General features: G+C 44.6%; 2 protein-coding genes across 3 annotated transcripts; both read right to left on the reverse strand.

Moving 5' to 3' along the window:
- Positions 1-763: 763 nt before the first annotated feature.
- pigo (phosphatidylinositol glycan anchor biosynthesis, class O) lies at positions 764-9,491 on the reverse strand. 2 transcript variants are annotated; one of them, XM_031856041.1, is made up of 11 exons: positions 9,316-9,491; positions 8,541-9,019; positions 7,951-8,094; positions 7,745-7,868; positions 7,458-7,617; positions 5,284-5,466; positions 3,600-5,184; positions 3,312-3,515; positions 2,799-2,983; positions 2,640-2,710; positions 764-2,168 (listed from the first exon to the last, which is right to left on the reverse strand). In XM_031856041.1, the coding sequence occupies exons 2-11, from the start codon at positions 9,016-9,018 to the stop codon at positions 2,039-2,041; spliced, it is 3,264 nt and encodes a 1,087-aa protein (XP_031711901.1). In that variant the 5' UTR covers position 9,019; positions 9,316-9,491; the 3' UTR covers positions 764-2,038. The 2 variants fall into 2 exon arrangements, with proteins under 2 accessions (XP_031711901.1, XP_031711900.1); XM_031856040.1 differs by having other exon boundaries at positions 8,541-9,030.
- A 1,290-nt stretch (positions 9,492-10,781) lies between these two features.
- Positions 10,782-14,972, reverse strand: stoml2 (stomatin (EPB72)-like 2). The gene is made up of 10 exons (XM_031855444.1): positions 14,801-14,972; positions 13,881-14,033; positions 13,680-13,779; positions 13,554-13,612; positions 13,355-13,456; positions 13,107-13,241; positions 12,814-12,958; positions 12,571-12,650; positions 12,313-12,441; positions 10,782-12,207 (listed from the first exon to the last, which is right to left on the reverse strand). Exons 1-10 carry the CDS (start codon positions 14,843-14,845, stop codon positions 12,115-12,117), a joined length of 1,041 nt encoding a protein of 346 aa, XP_031711304.1. The 5' UTR covers positions 14,846-14,972; the 3' UTR covers positions 10,782-12,114.
- Between the last annotated feature and the right edge of the window lie 7,644 nt (positions 14,973-22,616).

Below are 22,616 nucleotides of genomic sequence, written 5' to 3' on the forward strand. Positions count from 1 at the left end.
GGTTAACCCATAATACACATACAGTATGAATACACTGTATTGCCATATAAAAGATTCATTGACTCGTGATGGGGCCTCTTGGGTGTATACTAGTGATGCACATTTGTGTTTTTTCTACATTAAAAACAAATCCCTCTAAATCATGTGGATTATACTTGTTTTCTATCATTAAACACCTTTAGAATAAGTGTGTGTGTGTGGGGGGGCATACCACTGGTCAAATACTTATTTGTAGTGGTTGTCCACATTCAGTTAGGAATAGGTACCACTAAGTTCCAAACAGATGCTGCAATATTACAACTGTGGGCCTCAGAGGGTGTAAAAACACAGATGTCGAACTAAACTCCTTGCCTCAGTCATTGTTATTACGAGTTTAAAAGCAGGTTACGGGCAGGCTGAGGCAACAGAAGAGGTCTTGAATATGACCTTTGACCTTTGACCTTTGCCCGTTCGCAGAAGTGAGAAATGTTTGACGACTTCCAGACTTATGGGAAGCGGAAATGTGGAAGAGCTCCGGTGAATAATGAATGAAGCGCCGTGACTGATGGGCAGTAAAACATTATGGCAGCACCGTCTCCTCCATCAAGTCCTCGGATCAATAAAATAAACATTAAATACCACTTTTGAGCACTGTATAAAAGAGTTCGTGCTGCAACAATAAATAAAGTTGAAACGGGGAATGCACCACGGGAACAACGGGGGAGGGGGGATCTGGAGATGCATCGAAATCATGGTGGGTGAGGCCAAGACGTCACGTAAAAAAGTTTTATTACATTTTACAGAATGAAAAACTTAAAAATCAGATATTAATATATTAAACATTTTAAAACAGGAAAAAGTGCCCCGTCATCACTACAGCATTCTAGAGGACCAGTCGCTCCCGTACAACCATCAGTACGATTGCTTTGGAGCCAATTCAACATCATGCATTAGCTAACGAGCTGCAGCTGCTGCACGGCGGACACGGACTCAGACCTGCTGCACAAATAAATCAACTGCCGGCGTTTCTGGGATTTAATGATGTCAACGTAATGACATCATAGGGAGAGGGGAGGGAGGGGCATTGGTCAAAGCTAGGCACCTTTTCCAGACAAAAGCTGTACGAGGCCTAGTTGAGATGAAACTTTAATTTGAGATTTAGTTATTTTTTAAACGTATCATTAGTGATAAAAAGAATCTGAATTATAAAAAGGAATCAGAAGAAATTAAGAACCCAAAACTGTGTAATAAAAATAAAATAAAATAAAAAAAGTTCACAGCAATACTATGTGAATTGGCAGTAACCAGATGTTATCTCAACATCTTGAAAATACAAAAAGTACAAAACAAAAAGAATGGAAATGTTTCTCCAGCACTTGGGATCCATTTCACCAAATGGAGCCGATCTGCTTACAAGTAGATCATGAAGCAGCTCCAGACATCGGGTGCTCATTTTATTTATTTATTCTCTTTATATTCAACTTGCAACAGGCCAATCTTTGTTTAAAGGCTGTTGCTATCCAGCTGTGACCGCTATGCAACTAGTGTACACTGCTTCCTGTATGGATCTAGTGAAGCTCTTTTGGCTGCTGCACCGTCTGTCTGGCCTCGAAAGGTTTCCTCCAAGTTAAGAAAACAGGAGTTTAGGAGAGACATTCAGAAACTGCTGTTCCTTCTCCGACCGCGTTACATGAAAGCCTTCAACCTCATGAGCCGATTGAGGCGGTCTACAAGCTTATCGTCTTATATTTGTAAAAAAACATCTTCAATGTGACTCAGGATGCAGTCAGTCTGAGATTTGATGTTCCTCTGGCTGAAGAGGAGGCGTGGTCAGTAATGCACGACGTAACCCTCAACGGAGCTACAATAAGTGGCAACCTCCCGTGACATGTTTGTGGGGATCCTAGACACAGATGGCAATGTTGTCTTATTGTGAAGGATCCAAGTTTTAAAAAAAAAAAAAAAAAAAAAAAAAAAAAAAAAACAGGTTCCAGTGACACCGCCGTGTCCGTTTTCTCTGTGGCACAGTGAGCTCTGGTGGGGGTCCGTGGTGCCGTCGCTACCTGGAGGCGTCGGGGATAAGTCTCTTAAACCAGCGGCTCACGGCCACGTCCACTCGCAGCACTAGTGTGACCCCGATCAACAGAGACGCGCTGCTCACCAGGAACCCCGAGGCCTCAAACATCAACCTGGAAGGAGAAAACACACGGCTCTGTAGCACCAAACTTCAACTTAACAGTCCAACTCTGCCTGTTTTCAAACCTTAATGTTCTGTAATCATCTCCCAACGGGCTGTGCAGTACACCGCTATAACAATTTAACAAGTAGTTCCAACTCCAAACATCTATTTCTCAAGTTCTATATATTAACATGCTTATTGAAAAATATTGAAGGAATCTGTATTTGTTTTGTTTCGTATATTTCTCAATGTTTCTACAAGCAAAATACCATGATTACAAATAAATAAATAAAAAGCTAGGAATTCCGGCTTTTAAGATAAGCAGGTGTAAATACGGATATCTTACAGTGGTCGTCTCCGGTAAAGTAGACCCTCGTTAATGTGCATTTCCTGTGTTAGTGGTTGCACCGTGTCCACATCCTGAAAAAGCCTTTCCTGTTAGTGAGCCTGTGTGAGCGGTAAAGTCCATTGGGGCACTTACTTGGGCGCGAAAACCTTCCACACCATTAGGTGTCTCCTGAGGATAGCAGCGGCACAGACTGACGCAAAGACCTGAGAAGAGATGCGGGAAACAATGACTCTCGCGATGTGATTAGGACACGGAATGGAACGGGTCCGGCTGAGCGGAGGAGAGGCGTACCTGTGCTCCGAGAATAAAGAGGTAGCGCGTGGACAGCTGCAGGAGGGCCGAGCTGAACTGCTGGGGGTTTTCTCTGAGCCGCATCTCCATCGCGGCGTCCTCGCCCTCCTCACCGCAGGCTCTTCCTGCCCTGCTCCCACGCACCTCACACACCAGGGGCCAGAACAGCAGCAACGGGCAACCCGCTGACGGCAGCGAGACGTGGACACAAATGGGAATCAGCGGGGCGCACATTCAGTTTCATGTCCTGCCCTGCACTTCTTGAATTCACAGTGAAAATTGTGTTTTTGAACTGTATACAACATGCTTTTAGAACACTGTATTGTATGCATTTTGAATCATATTCATATGCATTTAAAATATTCTTTAATCTTATTGTTTATTCTTTGTTTATAATGTAGCTAGCCTTTTGTCCAGCTCAGTCCTATTACTTTTGCAGATGCAACAGTTGATTTATTTTTGTAAATCAGAATAAACTCACACATGTGTTGCTGCTTCTCTTTTTATATCTACCTGAGAACAAGATGTGTGAGGCAAAGGTGTTGAGGGTGACCAGGGAGGCGGGCAGTACGGTGCCTGTGTGTCCGTCGGGGAATCCCACGAAGGCGGCGCCCCACTGGATGGAGGGGAAGGTGGGGAGGTGACCCGTGGCGTGGAAGAACTGAGTGGCAGCCAGCGACCACAGCACCACTGGAGTCCAGGGCACATTGAAGCCACCTGAGGGAAACGAATCAGAGATGCTCAGGACGTGTCATAATGGACGAACAAAGCATAGAATGAAAAAGATGGTGAGAATCTCACCGGGACACGTTCCATGCAGACCACTGAGGGTGGTGGAGGAGGCGTGAATGTGCAGCAGAGCCCCCATCTCCAGCAGCAGCAGGAGGAAAGAGAGAGCCATGGCCTCCGGGTGCAGCAGCAGCAGACCCATCCCCAGCAGGCCACAGAACAGCAGCAGAGGGGCGGAGTAGACCGTCCCCAGTCCGTAGGCCTCCACGGCGGGCCTGCCGTCCGCCTCCACGCCCCCGCTCGTCTCTCCGTCGTCCAGGGAGCGACGCATGCGCTGGTAGATCTGCGGGATGAGGTGGTGCAGCTCGGCTTGGGGGCTGATGCCCGTGCTGGCTCGGTAGCGCGGCGGGGGCAGGGATGCGCTGCGGACCGAGGCCGCAGCCCTGGTCTTCGCGAACACGGTGAGGGGGTCGAGCCAGATCAGGGACAGCCCCAGTCCCAGGAGGCAGAAGGCGACCCTGGGGAGGGCCAGCTGGGCCAGGCCGATCAGCTCGGCCAGATTCCTGAAGCTGTCCTCTGGGGTGGCACTGACGGCCCAGTAGAGCGCCAGGCACACGGACAGCAGCAGGAGGACCCAGCGGGCCGCGAACACCGTCCCGCTTGCGGAGTTGAGGTTGCCGTAATGGCGGAGGAAGCGTCGCAGCAGATACGTCCACAGGCCCAGGGCCAAGACGGAGAGGACGTAGTGGAGGTTCTTCAGCCGGTTGTCCTGCAACCGGGAGAGGGGCGAGAGGAACGGGGACGGCTGGCAGGAGCCCTGCTCCTCCCGACAGGCGTGGAAGGAGAGGGAGAGGTAGAGGCTGCCGACCAGAAGCCCCAAGCAGGCTAGGAGGGTGCCGCTTTCCTTCCTCACGGTCGACGGGGACAGGGCCGGGGAGGGCAGCAACCCCGCCACCTTCAGGGGGTCGTGGCTGGGGGGCAGGAGCAGGCCGTCCCAGTTGAGACGGATGGGAATATAGACAGCCAGGGAGAACACCAGAAAGGTCACCACGCGGCCCTCGGCGATCACGTAGCTGTCCGAGAGCAGGGAGGCACAGCGGAGGAGCGGCACCAGGAGAGGGGGGGCGAGGAGGCGCCGTGGGGTCAGCCAGCTGGCTCTAGGTCCGTTCATTTCCGAGCCGGCGGTTCCGAATCGGCGCGCTCTCCAGAGGAAGAGCAGTTCCGAGCTGAGGGCGGCGGCGGCCAGGCACCACGCCCCCTCGACGTAGCCCCGCATGCTCAGCTGACCGACGGCCGCGCACACCCCCGCCATCAGCGCCGTGACGACCGGGACCCGCAGTCCGGGGCCGTCCTCCCTGATCAGCACGAGGGACTGCTCGGACAGGACGAAACACGTCAGGCAGGCGAACGCCAGGATGGCCAGACCTGCTGCCATCTTGAGCGGGCTGAAGCGAGCCCAGGTGGCTCGGCAGGTGTCCCTGACCGAGGTGAGGTAGGCCTGCAGCGAGCCGGCCAACTGGGGAGAGGGGGGCCGACGCTGTCGCACCATGGTGAGGTACTCGGAGGAGAGGCGGGAGAACTCGGCCTTCAGCTGAGAGAGGCTCTCCGCTGGGATGTCTTTGGCCATGCCGGAGTACGTCTCCAGGAAACGGTTGACCTTCCGAAACAGAACCGTCACAAAGGGCGGGCGCACACACACACACACACACACACGCACACGCACGCACACACGCACACTTTTAACTGAGCATTCTACCTGTTTTGCATTGATCCACAGCGCCTCCAGCTGGGTGAGACCTCCAACTGCGTCTTCCGTCTGCCCATGAGGAGGGAAGACGGGCAGGAGAACCTGCCCCACACTGCTGTACGGGATGGGGACCCCCAGCAGCAGAGCCAGGGTGGGGACCAGGTCTGTCTGGGGCACCACGTCCGGTTCACTCTACAAACACCAGGAAAGAAAAAAGAAAAGGATCTGTTATTATCAGAGGTCCGTAATGTGACAGGAAGATTGGCACAAATAATTGTTGAAGACATGCATTAACTTAAAAGTAAGGAAATTCAAATTAGTTTCAAATGAAGAACAAATAATTTAAAAAGTTGAATTCATAAGAAATAAATCAAATCATTGCATTCAGGACTTAACATTATATACAGACAGAAGTCTGTATAAATGACATAAATGATGCGTTATGTTCACTGACTTTATGATGTATTGTTTTTCTCTACATATCAGCAGCTGATTTAAGAGAATCTTGGGAATATTAAGGCAAATTCGATATACCATCATCTTGCAATTACCAATTGTGGCCACATGGGGAAGCTGTTCAGCTAAAGTTACAAAGCATTGGCAAAGTTCTTGTTGCTGCTCGTGACCCAGCCTTAGTTAGGAGAACAATAAATAAATATAAATACTGAATTCATTATCAGCAGCAGAATATTTTTCTTCCTGTGAGACTTAAAAGTAACTTTTTTTGTGTTTATACATTAACTGAGCAACTTTTTGTACAGTTTGTAATTACGTTTTTACAGTTTCTAAATTGAGAACGAGTTTATCACTTTACTCTGAATGATGTAATCATAGACTAATAATTACAATACTTGCAAGCACAGAGAAACCTCCCAGAGACCTTTGTGAGCGATTCACTGCACAGATCTCCCAAAGGTCAGCGTGGTCCTTCAACCGCGAGCAGTTCATGACCAAATAACGGTTAACTCAAGCAGTCGCCTCCCACTGCAGCGGCTCTTCATAGTGGGGTCGGTGGATTTGCCTGAGAGGAATAACCGGCTGATGAATAAGTGAGCGTCTCCGTATCTCATCGTGTCTCATTATCACTCATGTTCTGTGTAATGCTTCAATCACACAGCTCTTATGCAAATCAGAGGTGAAGTTCACTTTTATCCCCGAGAAGGTGCAGACCACCTGCCAGCATCAAATTAAGGGATTTGTGGAAGTGCCCGTCCAGCCGTGAAAAGAAATGATCGTTGGTTTGACGTTTCATAATTGTACGGCAAACGCTGCTGTTCGGCGGTATTTTCTGTCCGGGAGTCAAAGCTTTCTTTCTGCCAGTTAGTCACAGAACATAATGACTTTGTTGTGTAAACTCTCAGCAGTCTGACACCGTGCTCATGTCTCTCACTACATTTCACTCACAGCTGGTTACCGGATTACCGGAATGTGGCATTTAGCAGCGACAGGAACAGGAAATCAGCTAAATGAGTCTAACTGAGCCGAGACTGGCTCAGCTGTCATCACGTGGTTGAATTATAATTCTGTTCTTAGTCGTTCATAGAACGGCTACGCTTTTGCAAGACAGTGTGGTTATTATTAATTAAGACTTAGCAGACCTGGTTACAAACCCTTTGTTTAAGTGTCAGATTATTATTTTACTCAATTAAAAAGTGGGTGAGAACTGGAATTTAATTATTGTTTTCTTTCATAGATACTGTACCTGTGATTCATTTTGACTATTACCATTTTTTTTTTTTACTTTTGACACTTTGTTTCTATTATTTAGATTTTTTCATTTATTTGATGAAAGCTCATAAGGAATAAAATAATACAAACTTGTCCTAAACACTGTAGGTTACGTTTACATCACTTTTAGATGTAAATTCTCTTTAAAGACTATTTTGTCAAATACAATCTACTCGCATCAAGTGTTCTCGTAAAGGTTAATCATTCATCTAAAATGTGTCCTTGTGAAAACAGACTAGGGACATCTTTTACATTTGTCTTTACCCTTTTTTAACTTTCCCCTTAAACCGCACAAAAGTCTTTTTTAAGGACTGGTCTGTTGGCTTGGAGCTCATCTTAGCGAGCTCTCTACCACAATATAAAATGTTCCTGTGCATGTCCCTCCTTCGCACTGACTTCACCAATCACCCCACGTTCAAACCACCTATGGAGAAGGCTGCTACTCTACCACCGACCTGGGACGGCGGAGCGGAAAACAGAGGGGAGGGACTGTAGAGGAAGATGGCGGCATCCGTCTCCTTCTGACTTTCTCCGCCGTGGTCTCCGGTGTCCGTCATCCCGTGATCCCCCATCACCACCAGCAGGGTGTCGTTCTGCAGGCGGTCCATCACAGACCTGGAGGGGGATAAACATGAAGGTGGTCAGAGAAAAACTTTGGGGCTCCTGCAATAAAGACTCACGATGTCTCGGATGTGGAACCCAATCAGCTGCAGCCATTGTTAGATCAAGTCTGTGGTCTGACCTGATTACGCCGTCCATCTGGGTGAGCTTGTCGGCCATGGCCGGGTGGTCGGGACCGAACCTGTGACCGCAGTGGTCCACTCCGAGGAAATGGGCGACCAGGACGTCCCAGTCGTCCCCCACCACTGTCAGAAACCAACAGACGGAGAGGTGTGAGGCGCGAGCAGAGCACAAGGACGGGGCAGAGGTTAAGATGTGAACACGTACTGGTGGTGTAGAGGTGCTGGAGGATCCCGTTGTCCACCGTGTGCAGGTCCTTCACGTTGAAGGAAGGGAAGGGCAGAGAGCGGTGGAACTTCTTCGGGAAAAGGTTCTCCCACGTGTCGTCGCCCATGAACACCACGCGTTTGCCTGTGAGGGGAGAACACATCCAGACGACATCGCTATGACTCTGTATGCGACCAACACATCTTTAAGCTTACATTGTAACCTGGACTTGTGGAAGATGTTGAGTGTGTCATTAAGTACGATGCAAGCAGAAAGAAATCCCGTCTGTATGGTCATAGAAATAACAAGTGCGATAACAAAGAATAATTTTATAATCGTTCCCGGCTTCGAAGATCTTTTTTTTGTAGTTTTTTTTGTTTCATGTGCATCTTTAATACAGTTTGTTTTTAATTTAGCCTCGTTTCTTCCCCTTGTTGTAACAAGTGTTTGAATTAATTATCCTGTATAAAACGTGCTAAATAAAATAAAATAAAGAGGTGCAGTCTTTTTTTCCTCACTCATATTTTAAACCATGGACTGCTCTGGCACTTCATCTAAAATGTCGCAGAGACAACTGTGTCACTACTCACCCACTTGCCCGAACTGGTGGATGAGGTTGTCCTCCAGGATGGCGGTGGACGCGAAGTTATTGCCCACGTCCACAAAGGTGGGCAGGGAGCCGGTAGTGAAGCCCTTGATCCTCTGCATGGTGGTCGTGGGCGGGTCCGCGCGGAACGGGTACAGGCGGCTGTGGGCGGGCCTGGACGAGACCGTCTCCTCCAGCACGGGCAGCTTGTTCTCGTAGGCTCGGGGCACCGCGTTGTTGGGGTCGAACCAGGCGAAGTCGATCTTGAGGGCGTCGACGATGAGGAGGACGGCCCGGCGGAAACGCGGCCGCACGCGGCAGAAGTCCTTCGGCTCCTCTCCGGGCTGCAGCACGTCCCCGCAGGTGCTGGTCCTGTTCACCTCCAGCCTCACCAGCAGGAAGCCACCGACGAACAGGTAGATGCCCACGGCGTACACCGCGCACATCCAGAGGAGCAGCCACAGCACCCGGAGCTTCTTCATTCTGGACACGCACAGAGGTGACAGAAGTACAGGTCACAAAAAAACCAAGCACACTTGTTTCACACAAGGTATAAAAAAGTAAAGTGAACAGCGGGTAACACCTGCTACACGAGACGCTAGCACCAGTAACGTGTAAATTGACAGACACGTAAAATGTCCACTTAAACCAAAATACAATAGGCACGCGCTGTTGGGACGTGACAGGTGGTGTTAACCGTGTCCTCCTCTTTACGTTAGCTTGTTAATAAGTTCACGTTTGTTAGCCGCGGCTAGCTTTGTCTTGCTCTCGTCACTGACCTTGTAGCGGTCGGGTTCTCGTCCTCTCGCGGCGGGAGTGTGTGTGTGTGTGCTAACAACACAGGGGGCACAGGTGTCTCAGGTAAATGGAGAACTACGCGACACCTCCCTCACCTTCATATGGACTCCGGTACAATGAGATTAGGTGGCTGGTGACAGCTAGGAACCTCAGCGCGCATGCAACCCGGCGGAAAAACGGGGCGGGTGGTTTTCGATGTAACACCAAAGTGTTTTGTCTTTCAATGCCCTTAACTTGGACTTTCAGGCACAAATTCATAATGAATGAAAACCTAAAACCTAGCTAGCGTTTTCCGGAAATTGTACAGTCCCTTTCTAAAACAATAGACTGCATATAATAAGTCTAAAACAGAGGAGGACGTTTTCAGCTGCTCTCTAAACCACGGTCATTAATATATATTTTACAGTTCACAGTTCACGTCTTAACTGGCATTTAAATAATTGATTGACGGAATTGTACTAATGATATTGGTACATGTTTTTTTCATTCTTAAAATTAATATATCAATTTGAAACGCATTAAAAAGCCAAAAACTACACGCGTCCATACCGTCTGTGAGGCAAAGAAGAGGGCTGAAAGAACCCGTGACAAAAGGGAGAAAACAAGCAAAGATGTGTCACTCTGTCATTATGTCAAGGAACCAAAAACTCATTCAGTATTCTAAAGATTGTCAACTTTTTTTTTTTTTTACAGCTTTCAAATACAAAGTTGTCATAAGGGACATTTCCCACGGACAACTTTTTAAAAAGTTTTTTTGACTAATACATGAAGGCATGTTGGCACAGTTCAGGCCATCATATTGATTACGAACAAAAACAATAAAGGTGGTGCAGTAAAGCAAAATGCCTAAAGTGATGAGTAAAATGCTTTTGTTTTTGTTAATATGCAAGAAATATTTTACTGCTTCTGTACATTTGGGGATGTAACAAAAAACATTTTTTTAACTCCATTAAACCTTATGGAACTCAATAGTTTTAGTTTAAGGTGTCATTTCCATACTCTCCATTTATTCTCTATGTAATTTGCTACAACATGTAAGACAAGTAAATAAATACAAATAAAAAAGCAATTTTTTAAAATATATATTGACACACAGACCTTACCAACTTTTATTTTTATGGTAAGTTAACATTGCTGAACCCCAAACACTAACCCAAAACATGGAAGTCAACTTTAACATCCATCTAAATCTTTCTTCAACAAAATTAAAGATTATTCCAGACATTACATTTGAGGAAGTCCAGCTGTTTCTGATGAATTGTTCTACACTTCTTCCTCTGACATCATTTCATATTTTCATTCAAGTTCATAACGTCCCGTTCCACCATGTCGTAAACCTACCCAAGCACTCAACTTCATGAGAGCCTCAAATGACATACATGTGCCAATTAATGTTTTTTTTCAAAACCTGTAAGCACGACTGAAGCCAATGAAATGACAGACTTGCTGTGTTTGCAGAGAGTCATGGCATTTAATAAATATATTCCATAATAAGACATAAGAGGTGAATACAAATGTGAAGAGGAACGGAACGTTTGTTCCGAGGCCTGTCCTTGTATACCAGCTAGTTATCTAGAAAAAAACAAGTTGAATATTAGAAAATAATATTAATTTAATACGTGATCAGTTAGATATTCAATCCAACATCGGCCAAATTGTGAATGAACTAAACTTTGGGACACTTCCCATCATTAAGACGCATCCAGTCAGACATCACACGTAGCGACTGAAGCTGGTCCCAACGATGCTGAAGACAGTAGAAGAATAGTCACTGGTGTCTGTAAACAAGCCATTTATAAACATGTAATTACCCTGCTATTACTAATGTACCCACAGAACCTGAATGCAGTTATCTGGGCCGGCCCTAAAAATACAGGTCGCAAGAGGCAAAAAAAAGCATTCAACACAATCGTACGTTACACTTAAAGCAACAGTGTGTAGGATTTATTGGCAGAAATTGAATATATTTACAACTATGTTTTTCATTGATGTAAAATGATGACCTGTGTTTTTTTTTTTGTTAGCTTATAATGAGCCGTTTATAGCTACATAGTGAGCGGGGCCTCTTAACGGAGTCCGCCATCTTGTGCTGCCGGGTATCTACAGTAGCCCGGAGCGGACAAACTAAACAATGGCTTTAGCGAGAGCCTTTTTTGCATTTTTGACGTTACCTGCGGGCCACCGTAGTTCTGACACGCCTGGAAAGGGAGTGGGCCGAGGGGTATTCAGTTGCAATCTGCAACTTCACCACTAGATGTCACTAAATCCTACACACTGCTCCTTTTAACATTTAACCCTTTACATCGAATTCAACCAGGGTCTGTGCAACAATACATACCTCAACAGATCTGATGCACGAAATAAATCACCCACAAATAATTAACGTATTATAGTAAATCGCATAATTTCTAGCATTCAATTTCTCCATTTTGTCAGCCTGCCAGAGTCACCGGTGTGCGAGTATATTTGGCTGAAGCCTGGTGTCAATTTCTCAAATCTGACAATAACTGAGCATAAAGAACAGTCAGCGAAGATTAAAACTCCTCTTACAAAAGATGTGATGTTTTTCCCAACACTCCCAGGGCAAAAGATCCCAGAAGTTTATGAAGTTGACAGCTTCTTCTCCTTCTGTCCTGTCGGCAGAAGGTATGTGAGACTTTACACACACACACACACACACACAGCGACGCCTTGGAGCCAAAGACTTCTTCTTCTTCTTCTGCTGCTGCTGCTGCTTCTGTGTCGTTCTACTGTTTGGAGTTCATTCACCGAGTCCTCCGCTACTGAGACGATTGGCTCCCAAAGTTGTTGCTCTTCTCCTCCGCCACCGCTTTCAGGCTCGGCTTTGCCAACGTGCCATAAATGGTCATAGCCTGAGTGCCGGGAGAGTTCCAGATGTTACCATATAGATTCAAGAACAACTTACAACAAAATACCCCGAACATGAATAGAAAAAAATGATGCGCGTGTGTAAATACCTGCGTGACCATTCCGCTGATGTCCCCGGTGCTGGAGGGCAGCAGGATGGTGTTGGACTCTTTAGCGAGCTTGGAGAAGGCGGACACGTACTGCTCGGCCACACTTAGCGAGGCTGCCGCGTCTCCATTCTGTATGGTGCACCATTTAAAAAAAATAAATAAATAAATAAATTTTAAAAAATCATCAAAATTCACTTTTACGAAATAATACTGCGATCATGGATATGTTATGAAAAAACACCCGAATCTCCTGTTCACCTGCTCAGTCAGAGCATCCGACAGCATACGGATAGCCTTCGCTTTTGCCTCTGCTTTGGCCAAGATTGCTTGGGCCTCACCTGGAGTGAGCAAAGTAATCGATTAGTGGTGTACAACTCGTCTTCATCGGTGATTTCAGTATTTTTATTAGCCCTGCGACCTGAACTTAAAAGCGTCAAAGAAGATGCGTAAAAAACCACAGAGCTGAAACAACGCAGCCGGGTCTCTTAAAGTGCCACGCACCGGACGCTTTGTTGATCTGCTCCGCTTTCTGGCCCTCCGAGGCCAGAATCTGAGCTTGTTTGTGACCCTCTGCGACGTTAATGTCCGCCTCCCTCGTCCCTTCAGACTCCAGCACCGTGGCTCTCTTCTTCCGCTCGGCCTCCACCTACACGGGGCGGAGTGAAAAATGTGTTAGGGAACCTTTGTTTTACGTGAAAACGAGACCTCCTCAGTAATCTGTACAACAACAAAAACATGTTTCTGGATGAAGGAGGTGACTTCCTTCCTTCATTCATTCTTTCTGTTCGTCCCACCTGCATCTGCATGGACTCTTTGACACGAGGTGGAACGTGGATGTCCTTGATTTCATAACGGAGGCAACGGATCCCCCACTCGTCTGACGCTTGGTTGATGGATTGGACGATGTTGGAGTTGAGGGACTCTCTTTCCTTCAAAAAGAAATGTAAAAAGTTAATATCCAAAGTGCTTATGACATCTTTCGTTACAAGCCTGCAGAGCAATGTGGGGGGGGGGGGAAGAAACAGCGGTGGTTTGTCATTACCCGGAACACTTTGTCCAGTGTGAGTTTGCCCAGCTCCGACCGCATGGTGGTCTGCGCCAACTGCGTGACAGCATATTCTGGATCCTCAACGCCGTAGCTGGCCTGGGGGGGCGAAACCCGGCAAATATGTAATCACTATTTCTATGATCGGACTAAAAACAACACAAAAGGAGCAGACAATCATTCGGGCATGGTGTACCTTGAGAGGGTCGAGGATCCTTAAGTAAAGCACTCCGTCAATCTGTAGCGTCACATTGTCTGTAAAAACAAGATGAAATGAACTGTCTATTAACTCAGAATCTGATCTGATGTACTGATCCCTCACCTAGAGATACTGCAGACTGCTCCGGGACATTGATGACAATCTCTTTGAGACTCTGCACGTAGCGAATTCGGTCCAGTAGAGGTATGAGGAAGTTTAAACCCTAAAAGAGAGATTGGGGAAAAAAAACAAGTTGTCAAGCTTTTGCTTTTTATTTCCCTTGGGAATATTTGCCCTTATTTGAACAGGAAAAAGGGTAGATACCGGCTCTAAGATCCGGTGAAAGCGACCCATTCTTTCCACCACCCAGGCTTCTTGCTGGGGCACGAACAGGACCACGGTGTTCATGGGCAGGCTGGACGCCCATCGCTGCTGGGCTGGTGTGACCCACAACCTCGGGGCAGCCCGCTGGGTTTGCTAAAATCACACACACACACACACACACACACACACACACACACACAGTCAAGAAAAAAAAAAAGAAAAGTGCCATCAGATTGTAAGACTACTGTTTGATGATTTCAGATTTTTAAATCAATCCTCCTAACATGCTTTTCAAACCAAAATCCTTGCTGCAAAGATTATGTCGCTTGTATTTAAAAGTAAAATAAATAGGACTGCAACTAACGATCATTTTCATGATTCTGTTTTGATGATATGTATTGATTGTTTAGTCTATAGAAAGTCAGAAAATGCCCTTTAGAGTGAAAGCTGACATGTGCAGATGGTATGTTTGGACCAATCAACGGTCAAAAACTTAAATATATTGAGTTGACGATGAGAAAAGCAGCACATTGTCACACAGGAGAAGCTTAAACCAGTCAGGGTTTTTTCCTTTATAAATGATGTATGAGCGATCACACAAATTATTAAAAAATGAATTAAAAAACACACATTTTGGTGATCTGCTCAATATATTTATGTAATTTAAAACACCGTATGGAATTTAGCGCATATGACGTTATTGATTATGTATTGGTTGACTCCGTAAAGGTGTATTAACGCATCATAATAGTACATGTTCCTGTTAATGATTAGGATGTCAGTCAGTGTCAGCTAAAGAAGGTGCTTCTTATGTTAACTTATACGGATTCAGTGGTGCTTCTACCGGGATGGAGAGCGACATTTCGTGTTAGCACGAGCCAACATGCCGGATATGAGTAACTTCATGACTTGTATTTTACCTGCAGAAGGGCGCCGCCGGTCCGACAAAGCGTTCGCAACATCATCAAAATGTATTCCAGTGGACGTGTAAAGGTTCGGCTCCGTAAAGTGGACTCTACACAAACTCTGTACTCATGTGTGTGACCCTTCACCAGCCAGGAAATGAAAGTTACATCAGTGGTGCAACGGTGGAAAAGTCCGTCAGTGCGGGCGGCAAGAACCGCACAGCTAAGGTTCCGCTAGCACGATAATGGTATCTGCAAATAATGCTACTACTACTAATAATAATAATAATAATAATAATAATGACAACGATGACAATAATATTAATAACAATAATAATAATGTAATGATGTTCTGTTGTGATATGACTTTACATAATCTGTGCTGAACGAGTAGAGTGAAGTATTTTTTCACAAGGTGTTTGTGTCTATCACTATACATCTGCACAGTATACCTTTTGATGTTTATCTGAACATAAGAAAAATGATCATATGTATAATGTCTGGACACCTCATTACAAACTGTGAGAAGAAAAGAATAAAAACGTTTTAATTGGACTGTACTATGTTCCCACACAGCAAAATCAGCATAGCCAAATTAAAGAATTGGCTTGAACACTTTCGAGGAGTCGATATGGGTCCACACCACAAAGTGTTGAATCAACTATTTTTGGAGAGTTAGTACCTTAACACTAATTTAGTGTTATTATTGACTCTTTTTGGAGTTCAAATTTAACTCTTCCTAACACAAACCAGTGTTCGTTTTTCTCAACACAACGTCTGTATTAAAAATGAACTCTCAAGGGATTGTTTGTTAACTATACAAAGTGTTACTCCCATTAACACTGTAAGGTGTAATTCTGGCTCTTTACTAAAAATGACTTGGAAAATAAAGTTTGCGAAAGGGAAGAGGTCATGTTTGTTTTAAAGCACATTTATTTTAAAACTAGTCCCACATGAACATTTTAAAACACTTTTCAAAACATACAACAATATGGAACAATGTACAGTATACAGGTTAATGCAGTATGCTTTGCATTTTGAAGGATGCAGTTTCTAAATATTTAAAATAAGATGAAATAATCTATGCATATCTTTAACAATCCATGGTGTGTCAAGGAAGTGATGAAAAACATCCCAAACTGAAGATGTATCGTGGTCATGAACCAGCTTCTGTCTGTACTCAAAGGTTCTCCTCTTCGCTTTAACCACAGATGTATCTGTTGAGTGTCGAATTGTAGAGAGCGCCTAAATGAATAGCACATAACATATGTACCACAAGAAAGTATGCATCTGCAATTTTTAAAGAGAACCCACACGGGGAATTTAGTGTATTATCACCATCGGAGTGCTTGCTCATCGCTTCTGTTCACCATACAGATTCATATTTTTGGCTGATATAAGAATCCTTCATTGGAAAATAATAAACTTACAGCAACATAGAAAAACACATTTTGAAATATTTGTTAATCTTTAGAATCATTTATATATATATATATATATATATATATATATTTTTTTTTTTTTTTTTTTTTTTTTTTTTTTTTTTTTGTTATTTGAACAGAAAAACAAAGGAAAGTGTTTGTGACTGAATGTCATAAAGAACGCCCTCTGTGGAGCTGCACTGACTGCTGGGATTGATGCTCATCGCTCCTCTCCTCCAGGTGGAGGAGACAACTGGTTTCTGAATGTTTTCATGGGAACTAGAATATAAAGAAGCTGCTGTAACATGTAAACACTTTGTTGTAGTATCAGCTGTTTGTTGAACAGTAAAGCGTGTAGAAAGACTGGGTCCCGCTGTGTTACTCAGGCTGCACTACAGCGTCTATTCTCAGGCGCGATCCTACTACTGAGCGGCACGGGGGCTTTGACCTGCTCCGTCTCCGACCTGGGCCGGTGCACCCCTCCTTAGACGACCTGGCGGTCCCGGGCTCCCCCAGGAGCACCATATCGATACCGAACTTAGTGCGGACACCGGATCTTCATAGTCCGCTGCAGCTCAGAGATCCTGAGCTCAAACGATCCGCCAGCCTTAGCCTCCCGGTAACTTGGATTACAGGCGCGCGCCACCGCACCCGGCGAGAGAGCTGTTCATTCAGAAAGGTTTGGGCTTTCGCAAACGTTACGTCATTAGGGTGATCAAGCGGAATCTCGTGATGAAAACAAAACCCGCAGCTGCAACGTTGAAGGCTGATCAGCATCTGGACAATTGACCTAAAACCTTATTTAAATAAAGATCAATACTTTATCTCGTATCTTTATCTGTGTGAGCAGAGATGGGCAAAGATACATCAAAATGTATTTTGATACAAAATACAAAATACCCCTAAAATAAATGTATCAAAATAAAATACAAAATACTGGTGCCAGAAAATGTAACAAAATACAATACATGTATTTTGTATTTAAAATATAGGAAATACTTTTTTCTGGATTTTCCGTTTTCTCACAATTTGGTACAGCGGAGCATTCAGGTTTGGGCTATATAATGCAGCGGTGGGCTGTCAGGGCCTGCAAGGCCTTCTCTGCTGGCCTAAACAGAATCACAAAGTTATAGTTATTTTATAATTTAATATTTTTTCATAAATACGCTACATGTATTATAATTATTTTTCCCATTATCTTATTTTCTCATTGCACAGCTCCTGTCTTCCTCAGTTGCTCTCCTTCCAGTGCAGCTTGTTTTAAGTAGAGCTTTTATCCAATCAGATCTCACCTCTGTGTCTCTAGGTAAGAAGAGAGGCCCGAGACCTGCAGACTCACAAGTGAATCCCTTTGCAGTTTAAGTGAATGGGGACGATATTGTTGATTGTCATATTCTTCAACCAATCAGATCTTTAGTTTGACATGTTGGGCGTATTCTTTGACGTCTCAGAGCCTGCTAGCTGGCCTAGCCATAAGTGATTGGTCAGTGGGCTAGCCTGACATGTTGGACGGTGACAATCCCAATATCTGCTGCCTCTGTCGAGCGGACATATTCAGCCCTCAAACGCGTTAAAACATATTCAAGAAATACAACTGGGGAGTCTTCACTGGCGTCTATGAATGGAGAAGGACTTCTTTCTGGAACTAAAACACACGGATGTACTGAACAACAGTGGGATTAAACTCTTTGTTAACAAAGAAAGGAGGATGCACTTTGTCTTTAAATACTGAACAGCAGCTCTGGTAAGTTAAATACGTTTGTTTTTACATCTGCAGTAGCTTTAATATGCTTGTTTATATATTATTATTTGTACAACTTGTTTTTATGAAGATTTTTGTTTGGTTTAATATGTGATAGGAACCATTGTTACGTCCAATGTTGCTCTGGGGACATATTTAGCCGGTGTCGGTGTCGGCAACTTGGCGACTTTCTCGCTAAATCTGGCGACTTTCCAAACCCTCATGGCGACTTTTTTTGTCAAAAGCTACTTGTGACAAATCTAGCGACTTCTCTGGTGTTATTGGAGACTTTTCTGGTGTTTTGACGTTGAAGCACGTACGTTCTGCACTGTCGTGAACGAGCAGCAGGTGCTGCCGTGAGCCCCTCCGCAGCCGCCCACAGAAGCCTCGCGCTGCAGTCAGAGCAAAGAGGAGACGCACTCTCAGCAGATAGTGTATCTACAGGTGTTGGCTTCATTTTTACACGAAACAAATAATAACTGTAGCTGTGTTTCAGCTGAAGGACAGCAGTGAAGGCCCAGGTATAAAATGCACGGCCCGCCACTGATATAATGTACACAAAGCTCTGGCGAACCCCACAAAAAGGAAGAACAGTCACAGAATTTCAGTGTAACTAAGCAAAGCTATTAAAAGACAACAGCTTGATTGATTATGTATATATATATATTTTATATCTTTTTATAACTTGTAATACAGTGCAAGATTAGATGGTCAGACGTCTCTTGATAAGGTTATCATGAACATACAAGCTCCCAATCTCCCTCTTCCTATAGCTAGCTACTCCACTGATAAGTTAACTTGCTAAACACTGGCTATGCACTAGCCTAGACAGCATGCTAGCGTCATTAGCATGTTAGCATCGATCGCAAGCTTGATATTGTGGCTAAGGGTCCACTCGATCGAATCCAGTAAAAGATTTAGTCCAAAACACATTAGTACGTCCATAAAGACCCACGGGGGGCTGTTGCATCATTTCAAATTAACCAGCAGATATGATAACTCGCGATCATATTTCGGGCATAATTTCACTTTTCATGTCAACAGAGCGGAGATTTTGAGCGCAAAATGGAGGCTGCATTCCGCCGGTTAGATTGACACCTCATTTGACCCAATAGGAGCTTCTATAGCCCGGTCACAGTCTGGAACAGCCAACGAGAGTCTGCTTTGAAAGATAATGCCCGCCTCTCTTCTTTGGGTAAAGCTCGAGCCAATCGCAACAGATCCTGTTCAAACTCAGGCTCCATACAGCCAATGAAATTACGAAGACAAGGATATGCAGATTTATCAGATGGCCCTCTGGGAAAGTTTTCAAAACTGCAATTGAAACCGTGACTCAGGTACCTGGGACAGATTATCAAGACAAAAGTCTGGTTCTTGAGAATTTTCAAGAATCTGTGAAAGTTGACAATGGTTAAATATGATATAGTTAACCATACATCAAAATAAGTAAACTGTAGTTTGAATTTCGGACACGTAGTTTATTGTAGTATATGCATTTTGACACGAGCCTCCAAAAGCTTTTTTATGCAGTAGTTTATTGTAGTATATGCATTTTGACACGAGCCTCCAAAAGCTTTTTTATGCAGCCAACCACGTGTAAAATATTAATTTCATTTTCTGTTGTATTGTTATCAAATTCTAACTTATACCAGGTACCATGACACCATGGTGACGTAGTATTGTGTTTTCCGGGTCATAAGTCCCAGCCATAGATAACTGCTGCCATCTGTTGGCCAAAACAAATCTAGGCGGAAATAAAATCCTTCTCTTTCACTGTGCTGAAAACCCCATAGCTCAATGCTAGTAGCACTTACAGTGATTCTGACTGGTTGTGAAGAAACTTCAGAGTGTTACCGTTCAATAGAGACTAAAACCATACATGTACTCCCAATGGTTCAATAAGAGCTGTCAGTTTACTTTGGGTACGCGGTGGATAGGCGTTTTAGGCAAATTTTACAGGAGTGAGAAGAGGTCAAGGTGGTAAGATTCAAATCTTTAGGATTTATTAACCCTCTTATTATTGTGGAAAAAAATGACACCTATTATGTCGTGTCAAAATGCCTGACACTGTTTACCAACACTCACAGACAGGCAAATGATCAGTTCATATTTGTAACATTTTATTTTGTCTCGTCAGAGAATTCAGAAAGAAGAAATAGTAATAATAATTTAGTGTATATGTCATTTGATATGTTATTATGCTTTTTTAAATATATTTTTCTGTTTTTGTTTCTTTTTCACAATTTTCACCTCCTCAAGAGCATCCTATATTTCATTAAAGTCGCTCTAACTATCAACAGTGCATAGTGTGAGCTGAGTGTTGAGCAACCTGATTGGCTGATCCAACTCCTGTCAGGAGTGTTTTGGTTGGGTAAGGATGTGAAATGAACATTTGTGCTGACATAACATATGCTCAGCTTTGATTTGAAGTCCTCCTCACGTGAGCTTGGCTTCACACAACACAGGCACACGCTAGAGCTTTCAACAAAGTCTGGCCTTTGTCTTTAGTGTCCAGAGAGCTGGGTAGTGTAGCTGTCAAAGAAATGCCTCACACGTGTTAAAGCCACATGCGAGCCAAGCTGTCCCTCCTCTCACCACACCATCAGAGTGTGCCTCCACTTACAACGTACAGTATGAGAGAAATGGATGCCACAGTGAAGCCATTTAGTGTGAATGTGAACATGTGTCTGCAAAGAGCTTGTAAACCAGGTCTATTTCATTAACAATGATCAGCGCCCCCGCTCTCTCACCCCCCGTCCCCATGTCCAGTGCCTTTCTGTTCAGTGGTCTCTCCCCAGTGTTGGACCGCTGGGACTTGCCTGTCGCAGTGTTTGCCTTCAACATCATCATTGTCCTCTACGTCCTTTGTACCGGCCCAGACAACCCTTACTTCCCATACCACCGGAGCACAATGGCACCGAACTCATTGCAGTAGAGGTGAGGCGTTCCAACGTTTAATTAAATGTTTGTGGATAGGTTGAGTTATACTACACGGAAGCCAGGAGATTGCTGTTCAAAAGCGGACTCTTACATCATGATTGTCTCTCAGACCTTGAAGCTTGGTCAAACTTCCAAAATCAACACAAGGATTATTTTCCTACTTTTTTTCATAACCAGTGTAAGTCTAGAAAACACACCTCAAAGATTTTGCTCTACTATATTTTCGAGACCAACCTTCTTATGATTGCAAATGTGTTTGAAATAAAATAACATACACAACAAATATGAGAACTGAAACAAACGGGAGATAATTGACACACTTATACAGGTAGGCAAAGGTTGTTCAATCAGGAGAAACTTCATTTACAGTCAATAAATACATTTATTAAATTGTGCAAAGTAAAGATTTTGGAGAGTCGACACTGGTGGGGGTGTTGAAGACAGCGGGGGCAGGTTGAAGATCTAGATGATGGCATGTGGCGTGGGACTGAGTGCAATGAGCTCAGTGGAAGAAACCTTGAGCACCGGATGTGATGATGAATGGGGAGGAGGGTCACACCGATTCTGAAATGACAGCTGACTGCACAGAAGAGAACAGGTCTTTAATTAAAGGTTGACGGGAAACATATGATTGGCTGAGGGAGGCCGTGGCGAAATCGCCCACTGTCAGCTGATAGAGTAGGAGTCAGAGAGCGAGAGCCAGAGCGAGTTGTGAGTGAATGAGAGCATGAAAACACTGTCCCAAAGTTACAGGTCAGATATGCTACTGGTTTACACGACAGGAGTTTGGTGTGAGTATCTCTCCACAGCATCCTACATCGGACACACCGGAAGCCTGAAGTGAGCTCTGAGGCAGACTGGCACGCAGACTTCCTGCCCCCAGGTAGCATTGAAGACTGGTCGACCATCTTTACACAATGCTGACGGCAGCCTGTGGCTTGCCCCACACGCATGCAGGACTTAAGAGCGCGACTGAGTCTTCCCCACAGTTTGAATGCCCACCATCAGCATTGGCTCCGAGAAGCCAGGGCAACTACCAGGGAGCCCCTCAGGAAGCCTGACCAAAGTCATATATAAAACTTTAACAGAAATTATGAGCAGCGGTTTTGCCGCGGCCTGCCTCAGAGCTGTGGAGTTGTTGAAAGCAGTAGGGGCCGGTTGAAGATCGTGACGACGGCATGTGGAGTGGGACTGAGCTCAGTGGAAGAAACCTTGAGCACCGGATGTGATGATGAATGGGGAGGAGGGTCACACCGATTCTGAAATGACAGCTGACTGCACAGAAGAGAACAGGTCTTTAATTAAAGGTTGACGGGAAACATATGATTGGCTGAGGGAGGCCGTGGCGAAATCGCCCACTGTCAGCTGATAGAGTAGGAGTCAGAGAGATTTGTGAGTGAATGAGAGCATGAAAACACTGTCCTAATGTAGGAAGTTAGAGTAAATCCAAACATTTTAAATAGTTAATTATTTTACAACTGTATGATTATAAATATTATATTTCAAAATAGCACTCCTATGAGCAAAGCTCTCTAAGTTTTACTGTACTTTACTCTCAGTAAATAATCAATGTTAACAACTTGATATTAAAGGAGGGATTTGGTAATCCTTAAATCATTATGGTGGCACCAAACATCCTGAGCAAAATTATGAAAAGTGGTAGCAGTCAGAGTCTATTCTGAATCCAAAGTTACAGGTCAGATATGCTACTGGTTTACACGACATGAGT

This window comes from Anarrhichthys ocellatus, unplaced genomic scaffold (assembly GCF_004355925.1).
Source record: "Anarrhichthys ocellatus isolate YVR2014 unplaced genomic scaffold, GSC_Weel_1.0 scaffold16, whole genome shotgun sequence".
Taxonomy (NCBI): Eukaryota; Metazoa; Chordata; class Actinopteri; order Perciformes; family Anarhichadidae; genus Anarrhichthys; species Anarrhichthys ocellatus.

Coding starts and splice junctions, on each gene's coding strand:
- pigo (XM_031856041.1), bottom strand. CDS start 9,018: ATGAAGAAGCTCCGGGTGCTGTGGCTGCTCCTCTGGATGTGCGCGGTG. Junction 8,095..8,540: donor CCACCAGTTCGGGCAAGTGG/GTGAGTAGTGAC, acceptor CTCCCCTCACAG/GCAAACGCGTGGTGTTCATG. Junction 2,711..2,798: donor TCTTTATTCTCGGAGCACAG/GTACGCCTCTCC, acceptor ATCTCTTCTCAG/GTCTTTGCGTCAGTCTGTGC.
- stoml2 (XM_031855444.1), bottom strand. CDS start 14,845: ATGATGTTGCGAACGCTTTGTCGGACCGGCGGCGCCCTTCTGCAG. Junction 13,457..13,553: donor GGATCCTCGACCCTCTCAAG/GTACACCATGCC, acceptor TCGCCCCCCCAG/GCCAGCTACGGCGTTGAGGA. Junction 12,959..13,106: donor AAGAGTCCATGCAGATGCAG/GTGGGACGAACA, acceptor CGCCCCGTGTAG/GTGGAGGCCGAGCGGAAGAA.